Source organism: Syngnathus acus, chromosome 17 (assembly GCF_901709675.1).
Source record: "Syngnathus acus chromosome 17, fSynAcu1.2, whole genome shotgun sequence".
Lineage (NCBI taxonomy): Eukaryota > Metazoa > Chordata > Actinopteri > Syngnathiformes > Syngnathidae > Syngnathus > Syngnathus acus.
In genome coordinates, this window is record NC_051102.1 from 9,890,701 (window position 1) to 9,908,020 (window position 17,320).

The following is a 17,320-nucleotide window of genomic DNA, read 5'->3' on the forward strand; positions in this document are numbered from 1 at the left end:
ACGGGCCTTTTCACTCCCCACACCGCTGTCACCCCAGTGACAAAGTCTTGTAATTAAGACACCCAGAGACCGGGCACCTTTGTTTTCTCCTGCTAAATGCTCATTAGAGGCACCTTTAAAAAGGTAATGTGGGGAACCTGAGGGAACTGGCTGACAAGGCGCCGCGTGTGACGCCAGCCGCATCAACATCCTGACGGAAACATGGCCAAACAAATGTCAAGGGTGGCGAATGACTTTTTTTTTTGGGGGGGGGGGACAAGCATGGCTGCAGTTCTAAATGAGGCAGACGCATTTGGCAGTGTTGGGTCAACTGAAGCAAAAAATAAGAACCCACGGCGTCACTTATTTCCCTCCCGACGGACTTAAGCTGCATGTAAACCCGTCACGTTTGATTGACGCCAAAACTGGCTAGCTAATGAGCGGCTGCCTTCAACCACTGACTAGACATTTGAATATTTTTAAATCAACAACAGCAACACTTCTTATTCGTAATGCATGAGACTGCAACATGTATTAACAACTATTACTAACTTTTTATTTTAACAAACAGGAATTGGGGACTTCTATAAATAGTCAACTTGTTGGTCTTGTAGGTCATTGACATTAAAACACCGCAGGGATTATCTGACAGAGTCAGGTAGGAGACGCCTGAGCATCATCACCGGCCGAGGGGGAAGTTCAACTGAAAGTCGAAGGGAGTCTACGGTCTGACACAGTCATGGAAACGACACCACGGAGAGGATATTTTTGGAGTCGTCCGGGGAAGGTCCTTCCCTTCGGGGAGTAAAGGCGTTTGAGGCACCAGTGGGTTGTAAACAGGAAGTAGAATGCAGCAGCCAATCATCTTGCAGCTGGGTGTGTCCTTCCCATAGTGGGATTCAAACACCTCAACTCCTCTCTTGGCTCATCAGTACAGCACTAATTATTTATTCTACACATGGAAAAAGGGATATTTGAATGTGATTAATTATATTGGCAATGTACATGTGATTCGGTTTTAGGCCGTTACTTAAATGGTGAAACTAAATGCTAATTAGCATTAAGTTCGACTTCAGACCTTTGGCTGTTTTAAAAAGTGTTATTTCTCTTTGTTTTATGTTTACGTGGACAGTAAACTTCAACTGCCTATAGTTTGATTAATTGTTTACGATTTGTGCTTCGATTATTAGGTGCGGTGAGTTCAGCGCCGCCATAACAATGCGAGATCTTCCCAAACTAAATTTCAACTTACCGTTTTGTTTTTTGAGGCTATTAAAGTTAGCGCAAGAGTCCATCTTTAACTTTACAAGCATACAAGTGGCGGTGGTCCTTTTTATTCCCGTCTCAAGGACACCTGTAGTGAGCACGAGTGGAGATATGCTGAAAGGTTGGCCTTCAAAGCCGTGTGGTGTTCATTCGGTGAATAGCTACTTTCAAGGAGAATATGCAAAACCCTCCCTCTGATGTGACCACTTGCTCTTATCTACAGATGCGAGCATGCAACCAGCCAGCCGCAGGAAATAACACAACAGAGTGTATTCGGTAGGAACTGGATGCCCTTGCAAAATTCTAAAAAAAATTGTTTTTCTTTTTTTTTTGTATTTGCCAAGTGACAGTTGGAGTGCAAAGGAGCTGAGCCCTTGGGCTTGTCTCCTCAGAGGCACCTTTTCCTGTTTCCATGATACCAGTTTTGGCACTGTAATTGTGATGCTTTAACTCGAAGATGAACCTCTTGCATGACCTTCAGCTGATGAGTATACAACAAAAACACAAGTGCTGCTTCATACTTGAGCATTTTTTCTACCTCTGAAGAGAGAGAAAATGTCAACCCTTTTAAATCACTTATGTTGTCTCTCCAGACAAAAAGACAATGATGACATTAGAAAAAAATAAAAACAGCCATTGGGCCCGTGCATCGAGCAAGCTACTTGGGTAACATTTGCACCGCATGTGATGATCACATGAGATTTCAAAATCTATGGAAGAACAGAATCTTAATGTGTGCCAAACTATCCGAGCACACCACACACACATTAGAACTAAAAGTGTCAAATTCCTAATTTTATATCATTAAGTGTAGGGTTCGGTCACAGATTTATAAAAATCTTTTATGATTTGAAAAATCCTCTTCATAAGCGTGGTCGCAGAACAAATTCAACGCATATCTCAAGGCACCACTGGACTATTAACATTTTTAATTAATTATATTACTTAACCAATTAATTTCTTCAAAATAAAACGTTAAAAAAATAAACAGTTTGACTCATAAATGTCGCATTTAATGAAATAGTCGGTTAATTAATTACGGGTCACTTAATTATAGCTTATATAAATATTAGGGCGATAATTAATTATGTTGTATGGTTTGTACTTGAAGAAAGTTTGTTCAAGAACGACGAGGCAAACTTTTGAAGGCAACAGGTTAGCTTCGGTCCAAGTACTCACCGCACAGTTTGTTCGGTTGAAATTCGGATGCCTTCTTGGCTCCGTTGGAGTCCTCCCGGTTCAAGACGAGCAACTGCCGGGAAGTCTGTCGAGCGACTTGGCTGGGCGGCTTGTGACTCCTCTTCCGAGCCGATTCGGGCGCCGAGTGGCTCCTCTCCGGGTCGTGACTCTCCGGTTCCGAGCCCACTTTGACCAGCGCGTGGCGTGTCCTCGTCAGGGCGGAAGTCACAGAGCCCATCGTGAGGAGGGCGGAGGTGAGCGAGGGATGCCCACTTTTTAGCTCAAATACTCGGGGTCCAGGTCCTCACCTGAGATTTGATTTCAACTCGCCAAATCGTGAAATGTTGCCTCTAATGGAGACGAAGCGTGATTTCAATCAAGGCACAACAGAGTTCAGTCGGGTCATGTCAGCGGCGTCTCCCTCGGTGTGCCTTTCCGCCTCAGACGCGTCACTCGAGGAGAAAGTTGCCCCGTCAACGAACCCCGCTCTCGAGAGGGAAACCCGTTCCGGAAGCGAACCATTTTCATCGAGCGCTAAGCGTTATTATTTACATAAATATGAAACACGACTTAATTTGCGCACAGGTGGGGGGGGTTGAGATAAGTGACGTTTATCGATTAACCCAAGTGTTGTTTTCGGTTGATATCGCGAGACTTGGTTTGTCTTAAATTGGAACATTCGTAGTCACGTGGCGTACACAGTGGATAATAATAGCAAAATATTTTGATTACTAATTACAACAAAAACGCATCATGTAAATTATGGTTTAAAAAATATATTGTAGCTCCAAAAATGGTTCAAATCTCGTGACTACCGATGGTAAACTTTAGCATGTCAATTGGGTTTTCCCATTAAATTATATCCATATTGAATGTTCATCAGTGTTTTCTTTTACTATTTATTTATTTATTGGGCATTTCCACTCATTTCAATGGGCAAAGATAATGTGACATAGCAGTGTTTTTTGTGGTACAAGCTCGCGGGGTCACGAAAAAAGTGCATTCTTCTTTTAATCTTTTGCTGCTTTTAGGTGCAGCCAAAAGGATAGAAGCGCAGTAATCATATTTCTCACTTTCCAGCGGGATTTCACGCCTCTTGTCATGAAGTTATTTAACATGACATGACTGCGGGGAAAATACAGGTGTTAATGAGGTAGGAGTCCATTAGGAACACTTGCCTCGGAACACGTGAGGGTGTTTAATGACTAGTTCATTTATTATTAGCATTTGACAATGAAAGAGCACCACAGAAGGATCACACGTCACCGACGGTCTCATTAGTTTATTGCTGAATACGAGACAACGGTGGCGTGTTTAGCATTTGGTCGTGTGCATACAGAATCTAGCAAAAGGTTGACTACAACTGAGATATTTTGTGTGATTATGTGTGTACAGTAGCAATTTATTGTGTCCGAGACGAGAAAAAGAACAGAAATGGAAGCTAAAAACATTGTTTCAAACTAACTAGCTTACCAAATCATGACATATAAAAGGCACTTTTAAGAGCTATGAGTGCAGAGCCAGTGAACATCTTCATATTTGTTTGTGCGTTTTGTTTTCAGCGAGGGTCTTATTACTCCAGGTCATCGTGGTTCTGGGTCGACTCGTTGATCACCTTCACGGAGGACGCATCAGAATCAATGTGAAGCTTCATTTAAAAAGCATTACGGGTCTCGTACCTGACCGTCTCTGGTCTCGATGGTCTTGATGAAAACCTTCTTGGTGGTTGAGGTTTCCACTTGAGGTTTGTAGTCAATCATGGTTTCTGTGAAAATTGCAATATCAATCAAAGTCGTGTTAGTGGTGTACAAATGTGTCAACTTACCTCTCAGGTTGAGAGAGGAGAGGTTCGGCATTGGGGTGGAGATTCTGGAAATAAGGAAAACGAGAAAATACTCAATTAGTGGGCAAAAATACACAAATATTCAATAACATCAGATATAAAAATGGGAAGGAAAAAAACCCACACAATGGCGTGAATGGTTACCTGCTTTCCTCTCCTTCCAGCAGCTTCCTGTAGGTGGCGATCTCGATGTCCAGGGCCATCTTGACGTTGAGGAGGTCCTGGTACTCCCGCAGGTGGCGAGCCATCTCATCCTTCATGTTATGAATATCATCCTCCAGGCGAGCCACCGTCTCTTGATAGCCCGCCGTCTCGGCTGAGAAATTGTCCTCTATCTCTCGCATCTGCCGCTCCAGCGACTCGTTCTGGGGAGGAACCGACAAGCGTTGCAGCCTCCGTCGTAAGCTTGACGGTAAGCAATCGAAGGCTACTCACGGTCCCCTTGAGAGCATCAGCCTCACAGGTGACAGCCTGAACCTGGCGTCTGTAGTCGTTGGCCTCCTGCTTGGCCAGCCTCAGAGCTTCATTGTTGCGAACGGCCGCTTCAGTGAGGTCAGCAAACTATAATCATGAAATTTCTTGCCACAAACTTGCCTTTGAACTTTGTGAGCGTGAGTCGTTTAAACTGCAGTACTCTCTTTCTCATACAGGGGGCAGTAAACTATCATTTCTGTCCATTATTGATACCGCCAGAAGCATGACATTAAATCAGAAATGTTTAAATGTCAAAAAAGTTCAAACAAAATATAGAGGAGGCTGATTTTTGGGCATCAAAATATTCCAGCTCAATCCAAACCTTGGATTTGTACCACTCCTCAGACTCCTGGATGTTTTTGGAAGCCAGGTTCTCATACTGCAGGCGGACGTCCCTCAGAGCGGCCGTCAGGTCCGGCTTGGCCACGTCCATGTCCACCTGCACATGCTGCTGCATGTGGATCTGGTTCTGCAGCTCCACTATTTCCTGTCACAAAAAAGCCAGAGATGTGCTCAAGTCTCATTCAAAGTATCTTGTATTGATTTGACCCCTCAGCAGATACACAATAGATCCCTTTATAGTATATGAGCATCATTTCCTCAGTAGTCACAGAAAAAAGAGGCTTACCTCATCATGCAGCTTCTTGAGGAAGTCGATTTCCTCCTGGAGGGATTCCACCTTCCTCTCTAGGTCCAGTCTGGCGAGGGCAGCGTTGTCCACATCCTGCACCATGACGCCCACAAACTAACTTAGTAAGCGGACTTTTGAAGGTGACGTGAATTATAAATTGCATCTTTGCTGACACTGGTGAAAAAAAACAACTCTTGTGGATACCACACTGGATGCTTTTCAGCCTCCTCTACGCTACTATGCCCGAAAAGTGTGGTGACCTTAATCCCACTTGTTTGTTTGTTTATTCGGGCAAACCTGTGATCGCTTAATTTAGCAGCCTTGCGTGTCTCACCTGAGAATAAAAACATGACATTGTCCATTATAAATTAGTGTTTGTTTCAGAGTTTTGGTGACGCCACACTGCTAAGCTTTGTCCTTCCAACATTGGCAGGTCGTCAAATGAGGTATCAGCAAATGGAGCAGCTTTGCCCGCCCGGCGCTAATACCACAAACAAAGCGCACTATTCAGCCCGGGTATCCTAAACGGGCCGGGGGCTGGGAGGGTGACTGTCTGCCTGACTGAGCGGGCCAACGTGCAGACGGCGAATGCCTCATTGTTGGCATGTCACACCGAGTTCCTTCCTGCCATTCTTATACAACATCGTATATGGGCTGCCCACGCAAGCAGCCGCTGCAGATGTTTGCCAGCGTTTTATATGGATCAACTACACCAAAATCATTTCCAAACTTCTTCTTACAACCTGTACAACTCAACTGAAAAAAATTATTTTAAAGAGTAAAAGAAAACATAGTTGCATAAGTGTGCACACCCTCTTATCACTGGAGATGTGCCTGTATTGCAGCTATTAGTTTCATAACAACTCAACTAAAAATATTTTTTTAAAGGGAGGTTAAAAAATATATAGTTGCATAAGTGTGCACACCCTCTTATCACTAGAGACGTGCCTGTACTGCAGCTGCTAGTTTCATGACTCATTGTCGTGATGCGTCGTTGGCTTGACATTAATCCCTTACATGTAATGACTGCCATTGCCAGGCGGACAGATCTCACGGTGGGCTTGCCCTCTCGCTCTGATAACCACATTGGGCCCACACTGTTGTTGCCCCAGACCGGCTCATTCAGCGTGACCAGTCAGACTTAAAAAGATCGTCTCTCCTTGCAGGCCTGATTGAACATAACAGTCCCAGCCAAGCAACCAAGCATCCAACCGTGTCTTGTCCTAGCGAATCCTGCTCTCCGGCTTTTTGGGATCATGGCTACAATCCGCTGTTGTGCCACCACAGGGGGCACATTCCTGTCTAGCCAGGGAGAAAGGAGACACGCATAGACTCGAGTCCGTTTAATAGATCCGCATCACTTTTAAATCACCCGTCGTGTAATGGTTCTGTTTCTACGTTTACCTGACGGAAGCCATGCATGTTTGCCTCGGCCTCTTCCCTCAGGGACATCTCATCCTGCAACCTGGCATGAGAGATGATACATTAGGCAAGGAACTGGAACATGTCCAAGTCGCTTTCATTCGGTACACCTGCAAAATCTAACGCCGGCTCACAAAGTTTTCTTGAAATGTGTTTTGGGGCTGAGGAGCAAACAAATGTGGAAAAAATATCAAGTTGCTCGGACTACAGAGTTTTGGGGCGTCATGTTGACACCACTAAAGTACTAATAATACATGAATATATACTTTTTAAATCCAGTATCTTACGTTAATGTACAGTTCAGTGTTTAACGTACATAAATTTGCATTCATTCATCCAAATATTTATTTGTGTACAATTCCAGGGCACTTACATTGACACCTAAGCATAATTTAGTCTTTAGTCTTAAATTAACCATAAACTTAACATTTTGGAACTTGGAGGAAAATCACTTGCACGAGGAAAAAGCACAAGGAGAACATGCCAAGAACATTTTTGAGGTGTAAAAAGTTTGTGACCGTGTGAGTGAGCCTACTTGTCCCTGAGCCTCCCGATGTCATCGGCCAAGTTGTCCCGATGCACTTCCACCCGAGCCTTCTCGTTGCTCAGCTGGTCCACCTGGCGCCTCAGCTCCCTCATCTGGTCCTCGTACAGGTCGCCGACTCGCGACGTGCCTTTGCCGCGGAGCTGCTCCAGCTCGGCGAGCAAGATCTTATTCTGCTGCTCCAGAAAGCGCACCTTGTCGATGTAGCTGGCGAAGCGGTCGTTGAGCGACTGCATCTGGACCTTCTCGCTGGTGCGGTTGGCGATGAACTCGCTGTTGATGGCGTCGGACAGCGAGAAGTCCAGCTGCTCCGACGCCAGCCGGGGCATGGCCGAGCTGCTGCTGCGCAGACGCTGCGTCTTGGTGGCGAAGACCATGCCGCCGGGTGCTCCATAAGACGACACCCGGTTGGTGCGCATGGGAGCGGAATACTGGCGGCTGGAGTAGCTGCTTCTCACGGTTCTATCTCCGCCGAACATCTTCCTGTAGGAGGATTGAGGAGGTGCTGCTCTGAAAGTAGACATGCTTGCTGGTCGATCCCCGGTGTATAAGCTGCGTGCAAGTCCTGACAGCATCACCCAACTCGCGCGTGCGCATTTATACTCTGCTCCTTATGCAAATGAACGAGGCGGATGGAGCGGCAGTTGATGCGTCCAATCACGTTTTAGGTCCAACATCAACAAGAACGTGGCCAGGCGTGTTTCTCCCGACCCTTGGTCAATTTATTAAGTCAATAACCTAGACTTGCTTTTTTATTTGTGCAAAGGAAGAAAAGCTTCGAATCATTGTGAATGACAGCTGCTGGTTTAGATGCTTTCCAATTTCTCCCCTGAGTCCATTTCCAAATCTGTTGCTAACCAAAACAGCAGCACCAAAGCTTGAAAACAGTCTCACTGATTAATTACAGTTTACGAGTTTGCATTTTCAGACACTTTTTTTTTTTTTTTTAGCAAAGCGTGTTCATTGTTGGTCTTCTATGAAAGTGGGTCACCACTTTGCAATAATTGGAAATAGTGAGTCACAGGGTGACAGCAATTAAGAACCATTCATCTTTTAAATATAAAGACAAAATGGTTACTGGATGTAGCAAAAGTTGTTAAAAATAAACAACGCAGAATCAAACATTTGCGCCCAGAGGCCTCAATGTGAGTAAATAGTGGCGCCCCTTTGCTGAAAGTGACAATGAACGTTCACATGATCAACTCACTTGGAGGCTGGGAGTGAGCGAGGAGGGGGGGGGGGGGGTGTAAAAAAAAAAAATTCCTGCTCCCAGGCCTCTTTATGAAGCAGCCAAGCAGGGATTGTGTATTGCTGACTTGTCAGCGAGCAGAATGCAGACAGTCGGCGCTAAGTATTGTTTGTCGGGCCCCCACCGGTGTTTGCCGTTGTCACTGTTTGGGCCAAATAGTTTTCATTCCGCGCGGGAATGGATCACGGGTTCACCTCTGCCAAGGAGCTTGTTTTTGTGGACTGTTCAATCATCGCCCAATGGACAATCTGTTCCATTTGTGTCAGGATTTGGATTTCTGTCCAATACCATCTGGTCCTGTCCCGTTCTGTCCTGTCACAGATCAAATCTCTCATGTCAAATCTGCATGAAATTTCACTTTTTACTTCTCTTCTGCCGTATGACTTGAAAAACCACAATCCTTGAGGGCCTGCAAAAAGCCTGCTCTTTGTTGCATCTCCCATGATGGCTAATCTTGTGCACGGTCGTCATAGCGATCACCCCCCACATAGTTTAAACATAGAAAGAAGGGGCTTGCCCTGAGCACTTTTAGAATGAGAGGAAGTCTAAATGTGAGGATATAAAAGGATGTCAATTCAAGAGCCGTGCCGCTCCACACAGTCGCTTTTATGGCACGGAATTCCTTTTTTTCATCTTTATACAGGAAGGTTTTTTTTTCGTCCATGTCGGAATGAAAACCGTATTCATTTTGAGCTTCTTTGCTCTACTTTTTGGGTCATAACAACAATAGATGAATGAGGGCTTTTCACTAAATCACCATAGTGACAAACTAAAACCTTGGAAGGAATCCAAAATGGTCACTTTATAATGAACCCCAACTCTCTTTGTGAGTATGGGGGTGTGTGACGGAGGCGGAGCTTCGCACTCTCACTCTGGGTGGACTAATTTCCCAACCTTAGCATTAGCATTAGCACCAAACCCTCTCAATTGGTGCTCAAGTCAAATGTCAATCGCATGTGTCGGACAGCGTCAGGGAGCATCGGCCACCTTGAGCCGGTGACAACAACAGCTGACATCCCCAACGTGCCTTTCAGTTAAGTGTGAAGGCACTTTTTTTTTAGATGTACTTCATGTTTTTACATTTTCCTAAAGTAATTTCAACGAGTCGTACGGGATAATAATAATAATAATAATAATGATAATAATAATGATAATAATAATAATAATAATGATAATAATAATAATAATAATCAGGAATAAAAACAGACGCATGCCACATGTTCTGCAGCTACTAACCATGTGAAAGTCATAAAGTCCTCCGAGTTGCTGCAGGCACAAGCGAGTCGTCATTAAATCAATGCATGCACCCATTCTCGGTACTACTGCGGTCTTTAGAGTTACTCGTCTTTTATTCCAATATAAGAAATAAATACAAACTGAAAAATATCAGTCGGTACAAATAAAAAAATATTTTTATTTTTAAATAATTGATTCCTTTCACAGTTTGTTTTAAATGTTCTGATAAACCACTGTTCACTCTGTTGTGCAGTGGAGAAAAAGGCAGTACAGTACAATGAAATTAGCAGCCTATAAAATATCCTGTATTGGCAGACAGTCAATTGAAAGAACATATAATGTGAGGTCATTTCATTTCTTCAAAGTGGTTCTTGTTTTGTTATGAAATCCTTCAAGAAAGAATATTTTCTATTCTTGAGACGAATATCAAACTCTTACATTTTCAAAAATAAGTTTGTGTGACCAGTTATAGAATTTGGCAATATTGTCCGCACCTCAAACTCATTGCATCTGTGGAGTCTTGTGATTGATGCCTTGAGTTCCCTCGTGCTTCTACCCCGGTGGAGGACTCCCCTCCCTCGGGATACACTTTTCCGTCTGCTATTTTAAACTCCACCGATGCAAAAGATGAAAGGCTGCCATTCTTGCTGGCCCACGTTTTGGAGGTGTCAACCACCGGCGCCACCCTGAAGCCCCTCCCTTTCACCCAGTTTGTTTCTTTGCTTTGGTCGCTATCGTTGTCCAGGAATGGGTCTGAGTCGCTTCCGTGTGGCATGGTGAAGTAGTTGCATCTTGGGGGTTGAGGCTTGGCAAGTTCTTCCAGTTCAGAGGAGGATATAGCCGCGAGGAGGGTGGTCTGGTTTATTTGGTGGTTCTGCGACTCCTCGCTGGAGTTCCTTGTGTCTTGGGAGGTGCTGTCCAAATCTCTGTACATGCCCTCAGAGATAGGTGGCGAATTTCTGATCAGGTGGTTTTCCTTGAGCAACCATCGACCTTGGTCAATCAAGACCCCGTTGCTGGGTCCCGGATTCTGTTCTGTCTTCGGGGCTGGGTCGTTGTCCTCCTTTTTGAGACAAGACAAAGTTGCCCTTGAGCCTTTTGAGTCACCTGAAAAGGAATTGCCACCTTCGGAATGACTTGTGGATATCTTGGAGGTAGTCAACTCTAGATTAGCTCTTTTAATCGAGCCTTCATCTTCGTTACTCTCCGAAATGATGGCTACAGAGTCTGGGCTTTGATATCCACCGCTTTCCAAACTTTCTGGTCTGTAGTCTGATAAATCTGAGGTGATCGGGCTCTGGAGGCATCTGGAACCATAGCTACAAAGTCTTTGGCTCGTTGGGTTGAGTGTTTTCTTCATTTTTCCGATTTGAGTTCGATCCTGCTCGATTCTAATGTTGCCGTGATTGTCGTACATAAATGTGAGCGAGGAGGACTGTAGGGCAGAGTTAACAAAGTCCAGGAGTTCTTGGGATATTTCCACCGGGTGGGTGAGATTGTTGCTTTGGTCCTGAGGAAAGATCCCTGCCTCATTTTCAAGAGCTGTGTTCTCCTCAAAGCGCTCATGCTCCAGTGATGATTCAGTGCCATGTTCCTTGTTGAAATGATCTTTTTCCATCTGTGGGCTTGTACAAAAGGTCTCACTGGCTGGAAGGTTTGTGTTCTCCACTTCCTCTCCGGATTCTTCCTCAGGACACGTGTCCTCATCTAGTTTCTCTGTCTGTTCTGTTAGATTTTCTCGTTCTTCGTCCGAAACCTGGACTTCTGGATTTGGTTCTTGAAAGGATTTAAGGTCATCTTCACTCGCTTGTTCAGTTGGTGTCCCACTTGACTTCACTTCTTCAGATTCTTCCTTTGGAAAATTGCCTTCTTCAATCTCCTCCGGCTCAACTGTCTGCTCAATTTTTGGTTTCTTTTCTAGAGTAGGTTCTGGATTGGTAACGATACTTTCAACAATCCTTTCAATTTCATCATTGTCCTTTTCATCTTCTTCAATTTCTTCAATTCCCTCGTCATGGGGACTTGCGCTAGCCTCTATCTCCAGGTCGTCTTCGCTCTGTGCTTCAGCGGGTGTCTGGCCAGGCACGTCTACTCGGTCCATAAATGTTTCCTCTGGACTGGTTTCTCGAGTATCCTTCTCATTCTCCTCCTGCTTCTGCGGATCTACGTTTTCTGAAGTAGATTCAGGTATGTCTACAGCATCATTTTTTCCCTTGCTTCCTTCTTCTTCATCATCAATGTCAGGGAGACTTGCTTGACCTTCTACCTCTGGGTTTGGTTCTTGCCAACATCCCAAGTCATCTTCACTTTCTGCTTCCCTTGTTGTACAACTTGGCTTTTCCACTTTGTCTGTAGATTCTTCTTCTGAAGTTGTTACCCTTGCATCCTCCATCTGTTGTATTTCATCTTCTTCCTCATCTGTAGTAGGTTCAGGTGTGTCCATATTATCATGAGCCGTATTGTTCGGGTCCTCACTTGAGACCTCTGTTGCTTCTTTTGTTGTTCCTTCTACCAATGGGTTTGGTTCTAAGGAACATCCTAATCTGTCTTTTTTTCCCATTTCAACTGGTGGTACTGTCTGTACAAATTCTTCCGCTGGAAAAGTTTCTTGACTATCGTCCTCATCCTCTTCCAACATCTCTGTCTGTTTCTTCTCATCCATAATAGGTTCAAGTATGTCTCCATTGAGCTTTTCATTGTGGTCCTCGTCTAAGACCTCGGTTCCTTCCGCTTCCATCTTTTCCTCAATGTCATCTTCATCATCATCTTTAGATACTGCCTCCTCCTCTACATACTCCTCACTACCTTTCCGTTCCATCTCACCTTCATCCATTGCTTCTTTTGATTCCTCCATGTGATCTTCTGCATCCTTTATATTTCCTTCATTAACTTGGTGCTCCCATGCTATTGGTTCTCTCCTGTCACGGCCTATTTTAGGATCAGGTTGATCTTCCATCTCTCCAGTCCATGATGAGCCATCGTTCTTATCGTTTGTGTTTACATGAATGCAGGAATGATCACAGCATTGTTTTAAGTCGCTGTCTTGCGAAACCTTCTCATCTGCTGATTCTGAGGAATCGCTCTTAGGCTCGACAACAGTGCACTCTTCTTCAGGAGCCTGCTGAAGCGCTGATGAAATCTCCATCCTGAGGTCGTAGGGCAGCTCTTTTATTAGCTGATCAACAGTTGCATCCTGGACCCAAACGGAATCTCGGGTTTCTTGAAATTTGGGAATGAGTGATTCTGTCTGCAGCTTTTCCTTACAAGTTTGGAAATCCATCCAGTCTTTCATGAACTTGGGAGACACTCCACTGTGCAAATCAATCAGACTCGCCCGTTGCTCGTCCTGGTCTTCAATGGCAGAAATGTTCTGCAGGAACTTCAAGAGGAGCATGGCTTCAGAGGCATTTTCTGAATCAGTGCTTTCACCCCTTAGACCGTCTCTCAGAGCCGTTACCGACAAAAACGAAAGCAAGGCTGTGCAAGAGGTGCCAAATACTGAAGCCACCTCAGATGAAAAATTAAGTCGGCTCCTTGATTGGTCAGACGTAATTCGCATTGATTGAATTAACGAGCAAAGTTCCCGTGAGACTGATTTCAGCTTTTCTTTGGGGCTTGAAATATCCATTTGAGATTCATTGCTTGACCAAGTCTGCTGGTGGGCGGGTTCAACATCTGTCGGTTTCTGTTCTGTGGACCGGAGGGGGACCGAGAGACACGAACCCGTCGCGCTCAAAGTGTCAGAAGGAGTCTTCTGCTCATCTGCATGGGTCTGGGTTTCCTTCATTTCCTCCGTTTCTGAATCACAACCAATCTGAAATAAAACCTTTTTGGGCGGTTCTGGAACATCTGAGGTTACCATGTACACCACTGGATTCGAAATGACCTCCTCCAACCAGTTCTCAACATACTGTTGGATTTCAGAGTGGGACCGATTGAGAGAAATCTTTGAAACGTTTCGTTGATCCAAACGTGAGGATAACAGCCGGTTGTCAGTCGTGGGAATGGACTTGCCGCTTGTCTTTTTTCTTGACAACTTTTGGAGCTTTAAAAGATCTGACACATTCTTCTTCATAGGAGGCCTGACAGATGGGGTATCAACATTGTGGCCGTTATACCTAGCAGATGCTTTATTCATGTTTTGGTCCTTGGTTGAGGTTGGAAATAATGTTTCTGATGCCCTTCCACGGGTACCTGGAGTATTTGTGTACGATTTTTCAACTCGCTTTGGGCTTAGTCCACGTTTATCTTTTTCTGTGGTAGCGAGGCTCTTTTTTCTAGCGTTAGCATTGCCACCGTGGTTATCTGCTGATTTACGATTTCTCTCCATGAACCTTGACTTGGAGCTCTTTTTCGTCTCTATCTTTTTGGCTTCATTCTTTGACACCGAAGACGGTTTGTTTGTCACCTGGAGCGTTGGAGACATTGGCTCCGATGACAATGACAACATCTCCTCTTTCTGTCTTTGGAGTGAGTCAGCAGTAGGCTGCTGCAAGCTGAAGTCGATGTCAGTGCTGGATGAACAAATCCCTGAGGCTGTGGACTGGTGGCTTTGTGGCACTGGAGGGGAAGGATCTGCATCCGCATTTGGAAGGTAATTGTGACTCTCATAAATACGCATCACGGTCTCTCGAACCTCCAGCCCATCATTTTCTATCTTGAGTACTTCGGCTACTCCTGAGGATCTCAGGAATGAGGTGTTGTTCCCTTCCAGAAGAGTTTCCCGAGGCTTTGGGAGAAGTTGGCTACTGCTGCTATGTCTGATCCTACAGTATCCCTCCATTGTGTCTCCTTCAGTCATCCTCTCCAAATATGAATAATGGCCCAGGGTGTTCCCTTGGACGCCGGACTCTGTCAGCATCTTCACACTCTCAAAAGACTCTTCCCTCATTACACGATGAGGGCCTGGAGTTGGGGCACGTCTGAACCTTTTTTTTGCTTCCCCTACTTTTTGAAATCCAACCTCCTCTGCAGTAGCTGGAGGTTGGTTTTCCTCTTTTGCCTCATCTTCACATAAGTCAGAAGGTCCTTTGGCAACGTAGAAGTTTGAGTCAGGTGAGATGTTGCTTGTCTCTGTGACTGAGCCACAAACATTTCTCCTCCTAAGGCTGGAGCGGCTAACTGTGGTACTCCAGTGAAGGATCTCCTCCTCCTTGATGGTAAGACGCACTTTCATCTCCACGGTCATGCTGCCATCTTGGTTCACCCGGAAGGATTTCTCAATGTCGTCGTCCTGAGGTAAGATGCAAGCGTTGCGCTGGTGAGCCACTGTGGTGGATCCGCACGTCTTCAAGCACGCCGGGTCCACTTCGGGTGTTTGGGCGTGACTGTTCGCACTTCCCTTCCGAGAATTGTTTATCTGCTTGATGATATACTGCTCGGATGACAGAGAAAAATTCCTGGAGCATCTTCCACTGGATCTTTGGCTGTCTTTTGGGACAGAAATGTTATGATTAAGGCTATTTTTCATTATTGGGAAAAATGATATCTTCATTACAAATGTGAAGCGTAAGATTTTGTTGAGAATGAGATTAGCCTGTGGCAACAGCAAGACATCCAGCGAGACTTATCTTTGAGGTGATTGCGTAACACTTTAGCTATTAAACTCTTGAGTTTTTTTAGGACCGAGATGACCGACTGAACACTTACGAGCTTGATGCCGCTGCATGGACGGTTGCCCCGTTTCCATGAACAATGCCTGGACGGTCTGGCTTGTCCTTTGGAAAGCGTGGTTGCTGAGCCGAAAGGGCTCATTGCCTGCCGCCACGAGGAATCCGGAGCACAAGATCAGAGCAGCAAGACCTCCGATCTGCAAGGAACGGAAAGATGTTTGACCACACCAACACCAACAGTTATTTGGGGATTGTTCAGGAATCACAGATCTAGGATAGCTGCTTCCGAATTCCTGTCAAAATATGAGCCCTGGAATTCAGCAACATCGAAATTCGTCAAGTACTCACTCTTCTTCCGTCGATAGAGTAGAGTTTGAGCACTGGAAATTGCAGAATCTGCGAGAGGTAATCCAGTAAAGCGTCAAAGGTGGGCGCCGTCCTTTTCTGCAGCACAATTGTGCGTTTCATGTCGGGATCCTTGTTCTTGATGACCACCAGCCTCCTCGGCGTCCTGACAGCCACTCGCTCCGGAACCTTAGCCGGCCTGCCGCTGTTATCGTCACCCCTCCCCAGGGAACCAAACTGGAGTCCCTGGCGCTTCCGCCGACCCGCGGTGAAGCCTCTGGCCATGTTCCAGGGCACCTGGCGCCGGTTGACCTCCTCTAAGTTCACCGGCTTTACTCTCTTCTGGTCGGAGCACAGGTAGGACCCGCCGTCCTGTAAATCGTCCAATCCTTTCACTTGGTGGGTCCCTCGGGGTGTAGTAATAGTTCGCACGCCAAAAGGCAGAGGCACTTTTTTGGAAAGGGCATCCAGCAGGGCGTCAAAGGTCTTGAAGGTGCGGGCGTTGATGACCAAGCGGTGCCCGCCGAATGTATGATCGCCGCTTTTGTAGAAGCACAATCGTTTTGGCACTGAGGGGTCGGACATCGGCTGGATCGATCGGGAGGGCCCACTGGCTGGGGAACATCCCTGGACGGGGTTCTCCTGAGTGGGTGTGTTGGTCATGTTGAGTGGCTTTGGAGAAAACACAAAGTGTGGGACTATGGTTGAAATGCACTCAGATCAAGTGAATAGGAGTAATTATAAGTGCACAAAATTCCTGTGCAAATTGTTGCATTCAATCTTTTAGAACCTCTGCCCCATTTTTGATCCTCATTACCTACTACACTACTGTATTGGAGTACCCGCAGAAAATATACACAAGTACTGGTAGAACACACCAGCTCCACCACGAAGGACCTAGATTGAGACGAAGAACCTATTGGCTGTGAAGCAAGACAGACTTTCACTTCTGGAACTTTCATAAAGATCTACATACCAAAAGAAAAACCTTACTGAGAAGGTACATTGACCAATACAACAAGCCTCAAAAGAAAAAAAAAAAAAAGTCAAATGGTATAAAAGAGGATCTGGGGTACTACAGGGAAAAAAAGGTGCATGAATTGAAGGGTCTTACCTATTTTCTCACATTGTGCCCAATTTAAAAGAGTGTGTATTCGTCCTTGTCCGAGCGAGGGAAAGCCTCTCAGTCGTGTGTGTGTGTGTGTGTGTGTGTGCTTGTGTGCAAGGGCTATTTTAGGACTGGCAGCACTGTGGCCAATTTGCTTAATCTTGTCTCAGCATTTTAACATAAGGCGACACACAAACAATAGAGAGTGGAAAATAAAATTGGCTTATACTTGTTTTGGCAAGCGTGTGAATACTTAGGAACCGAATTATGTAGCTCAATTTAAAAAAAAAAAAGAAAACTCATTTCTAGTCTCATTGGCCACAAAATGGTGTCGTGAAGTTAACATGTACAGTTTTGCAATGTGAATGTTGTTTTCAGCTCAAATAATATTTTGAAGGAAGTCACTCTCTTGCACAGGAGACAGCAGAGGTG

The 17,320-nt window shown here is 45.2% G+C and overlaps 3 protein-coding genes across 3 annotated transcripts in view; all 3 read right to left on the minus strand.

Annotated features, from left to right (window-relative positions):
- pde1cb (phosphodiesterase 1C, calmodulin-dependent b) overlaps nucleotides 1–2,871 on the minus strand; it is a 36,391-nt gene extending 33,520 nt beyond the window's left edge. The window contains exon 1 of the mRNA XM_037275962.1: nucleotides 2,425–2,871. Within this exon, the coding sequence (XP_037131857.1) occupies nucleotides 2,425–2,662 (238 nt within the window). The 5' untranslated portion in view covers nucleotides 2,663–2,871. The remainder of the gene's footprint in view (nucleotides 1–2,424) is intronic.
- An 820-nt stretch (nucleotides 2,872–3,691) lies between these two features.
- Nucleotides 3,692–7,927, minus strand: LOC119137017 (vimentin A2-like). The gene is made up of 9 exons (XM_037275966.1): nucleotides 7,330–7,927; nucleotides 6,777–6,837; nucleotides 5,370–5,465; nucleotides 5,064–5,228; nucleotides 4,703–4,828; nucleotides 4,412–4,632; nucleotides 4,250–4,293; nucleotides 4,104–4,189; nucleotides 3,692–4,039 (listed from the first exon to the last, which is right to left on the minus strand). Exons 1-9 carry the CDS (start codon nucleotides 7,911–7,913, stop codon nucleotides 3,998–4,000), a joined length of 1,425 nt encoding a protein of 474 aa, XP_037131861.1. The 5' UTR covers nucleotides 7,914–7,927; the 3' UTR covers nucleotides 3,692–3,997.
- A 2,189-nt stretch (nucleotides 7,928–10,116) lies between these two features.
- On the minus strand, nucleotides 10,117–16,784 carry LOC119137433 (oxygen-regulated protein 1). The gene is made up of 4 exons (XM_037276732.1): nucleotides 16,571–16,784; nucleotides 15,784–16,537; nucleotides 15,496–15,632; nucleotides 10,117–15,282 (listed from the first exon to the last, which is right to left on the minus strand). The coding sequence occupies exons 2-4, from the start codon at nucleotides 16,441–16,443 to the stop codon at nucleotides 10,290–10,292; spliced, it is 5,790 nt and encodes a 1,929-aa protein (XP_037132627.1). The 5' UTR covers nucleotides 16,444–16,537; nucleotides 16,571–16,784; the 3' UTR covers nucleotides 10,117–10,289.
- Between the last annotated feature and the right edge of the window lie 536 nt (nucleotides 16,785–17,320).

Bases quoted from the DNA above. Each gene is read 5' to 3' on its own strand.
- LOC119137017 (XM_037275966.1), bottom strand. From the start codon at position 7,913: ATGCTGTCAGGACTTGCACGCAGCTTATACACCGGGGATCGACCAGCA. The intron at 6,838-7,329 runs GTAGGCTCACTC...CTCTCATGCCAG, and splicing joins ATCGGGAGGCTCAGGGACAA to GTTGCAGGATGAGATGTCCC. The intron at 5,466-6,776 runs GTAAACGTAGAA...GTCATGGTGCAG, and splicing joins ACATGCATGGCTTCCGTCAG to GATGTGGACAACGCTGCCCT.
- LOC119137433 (XM_037276732.1), bottom strand. From the start codon at position 16,443: ATGACCAACACACCCACTCAGGAGAACCCCGTCCAGGGATGTTCCCCA. The intron at 15,633-15,783 runs GTGAGTACTTGA...CGTTCCTTGCAG, and splicing joins ACTCTATCGACGGAAGAAGA to ATCGGAGGTCTTGCTGCTCT. The intron at 15,283-15,495 runs GTCCATGCAGCG...AATGAAAAATAG, and splicing joins TTCATGGAAACGGGGCAACC to CCTTAATCATAACATTTCTG.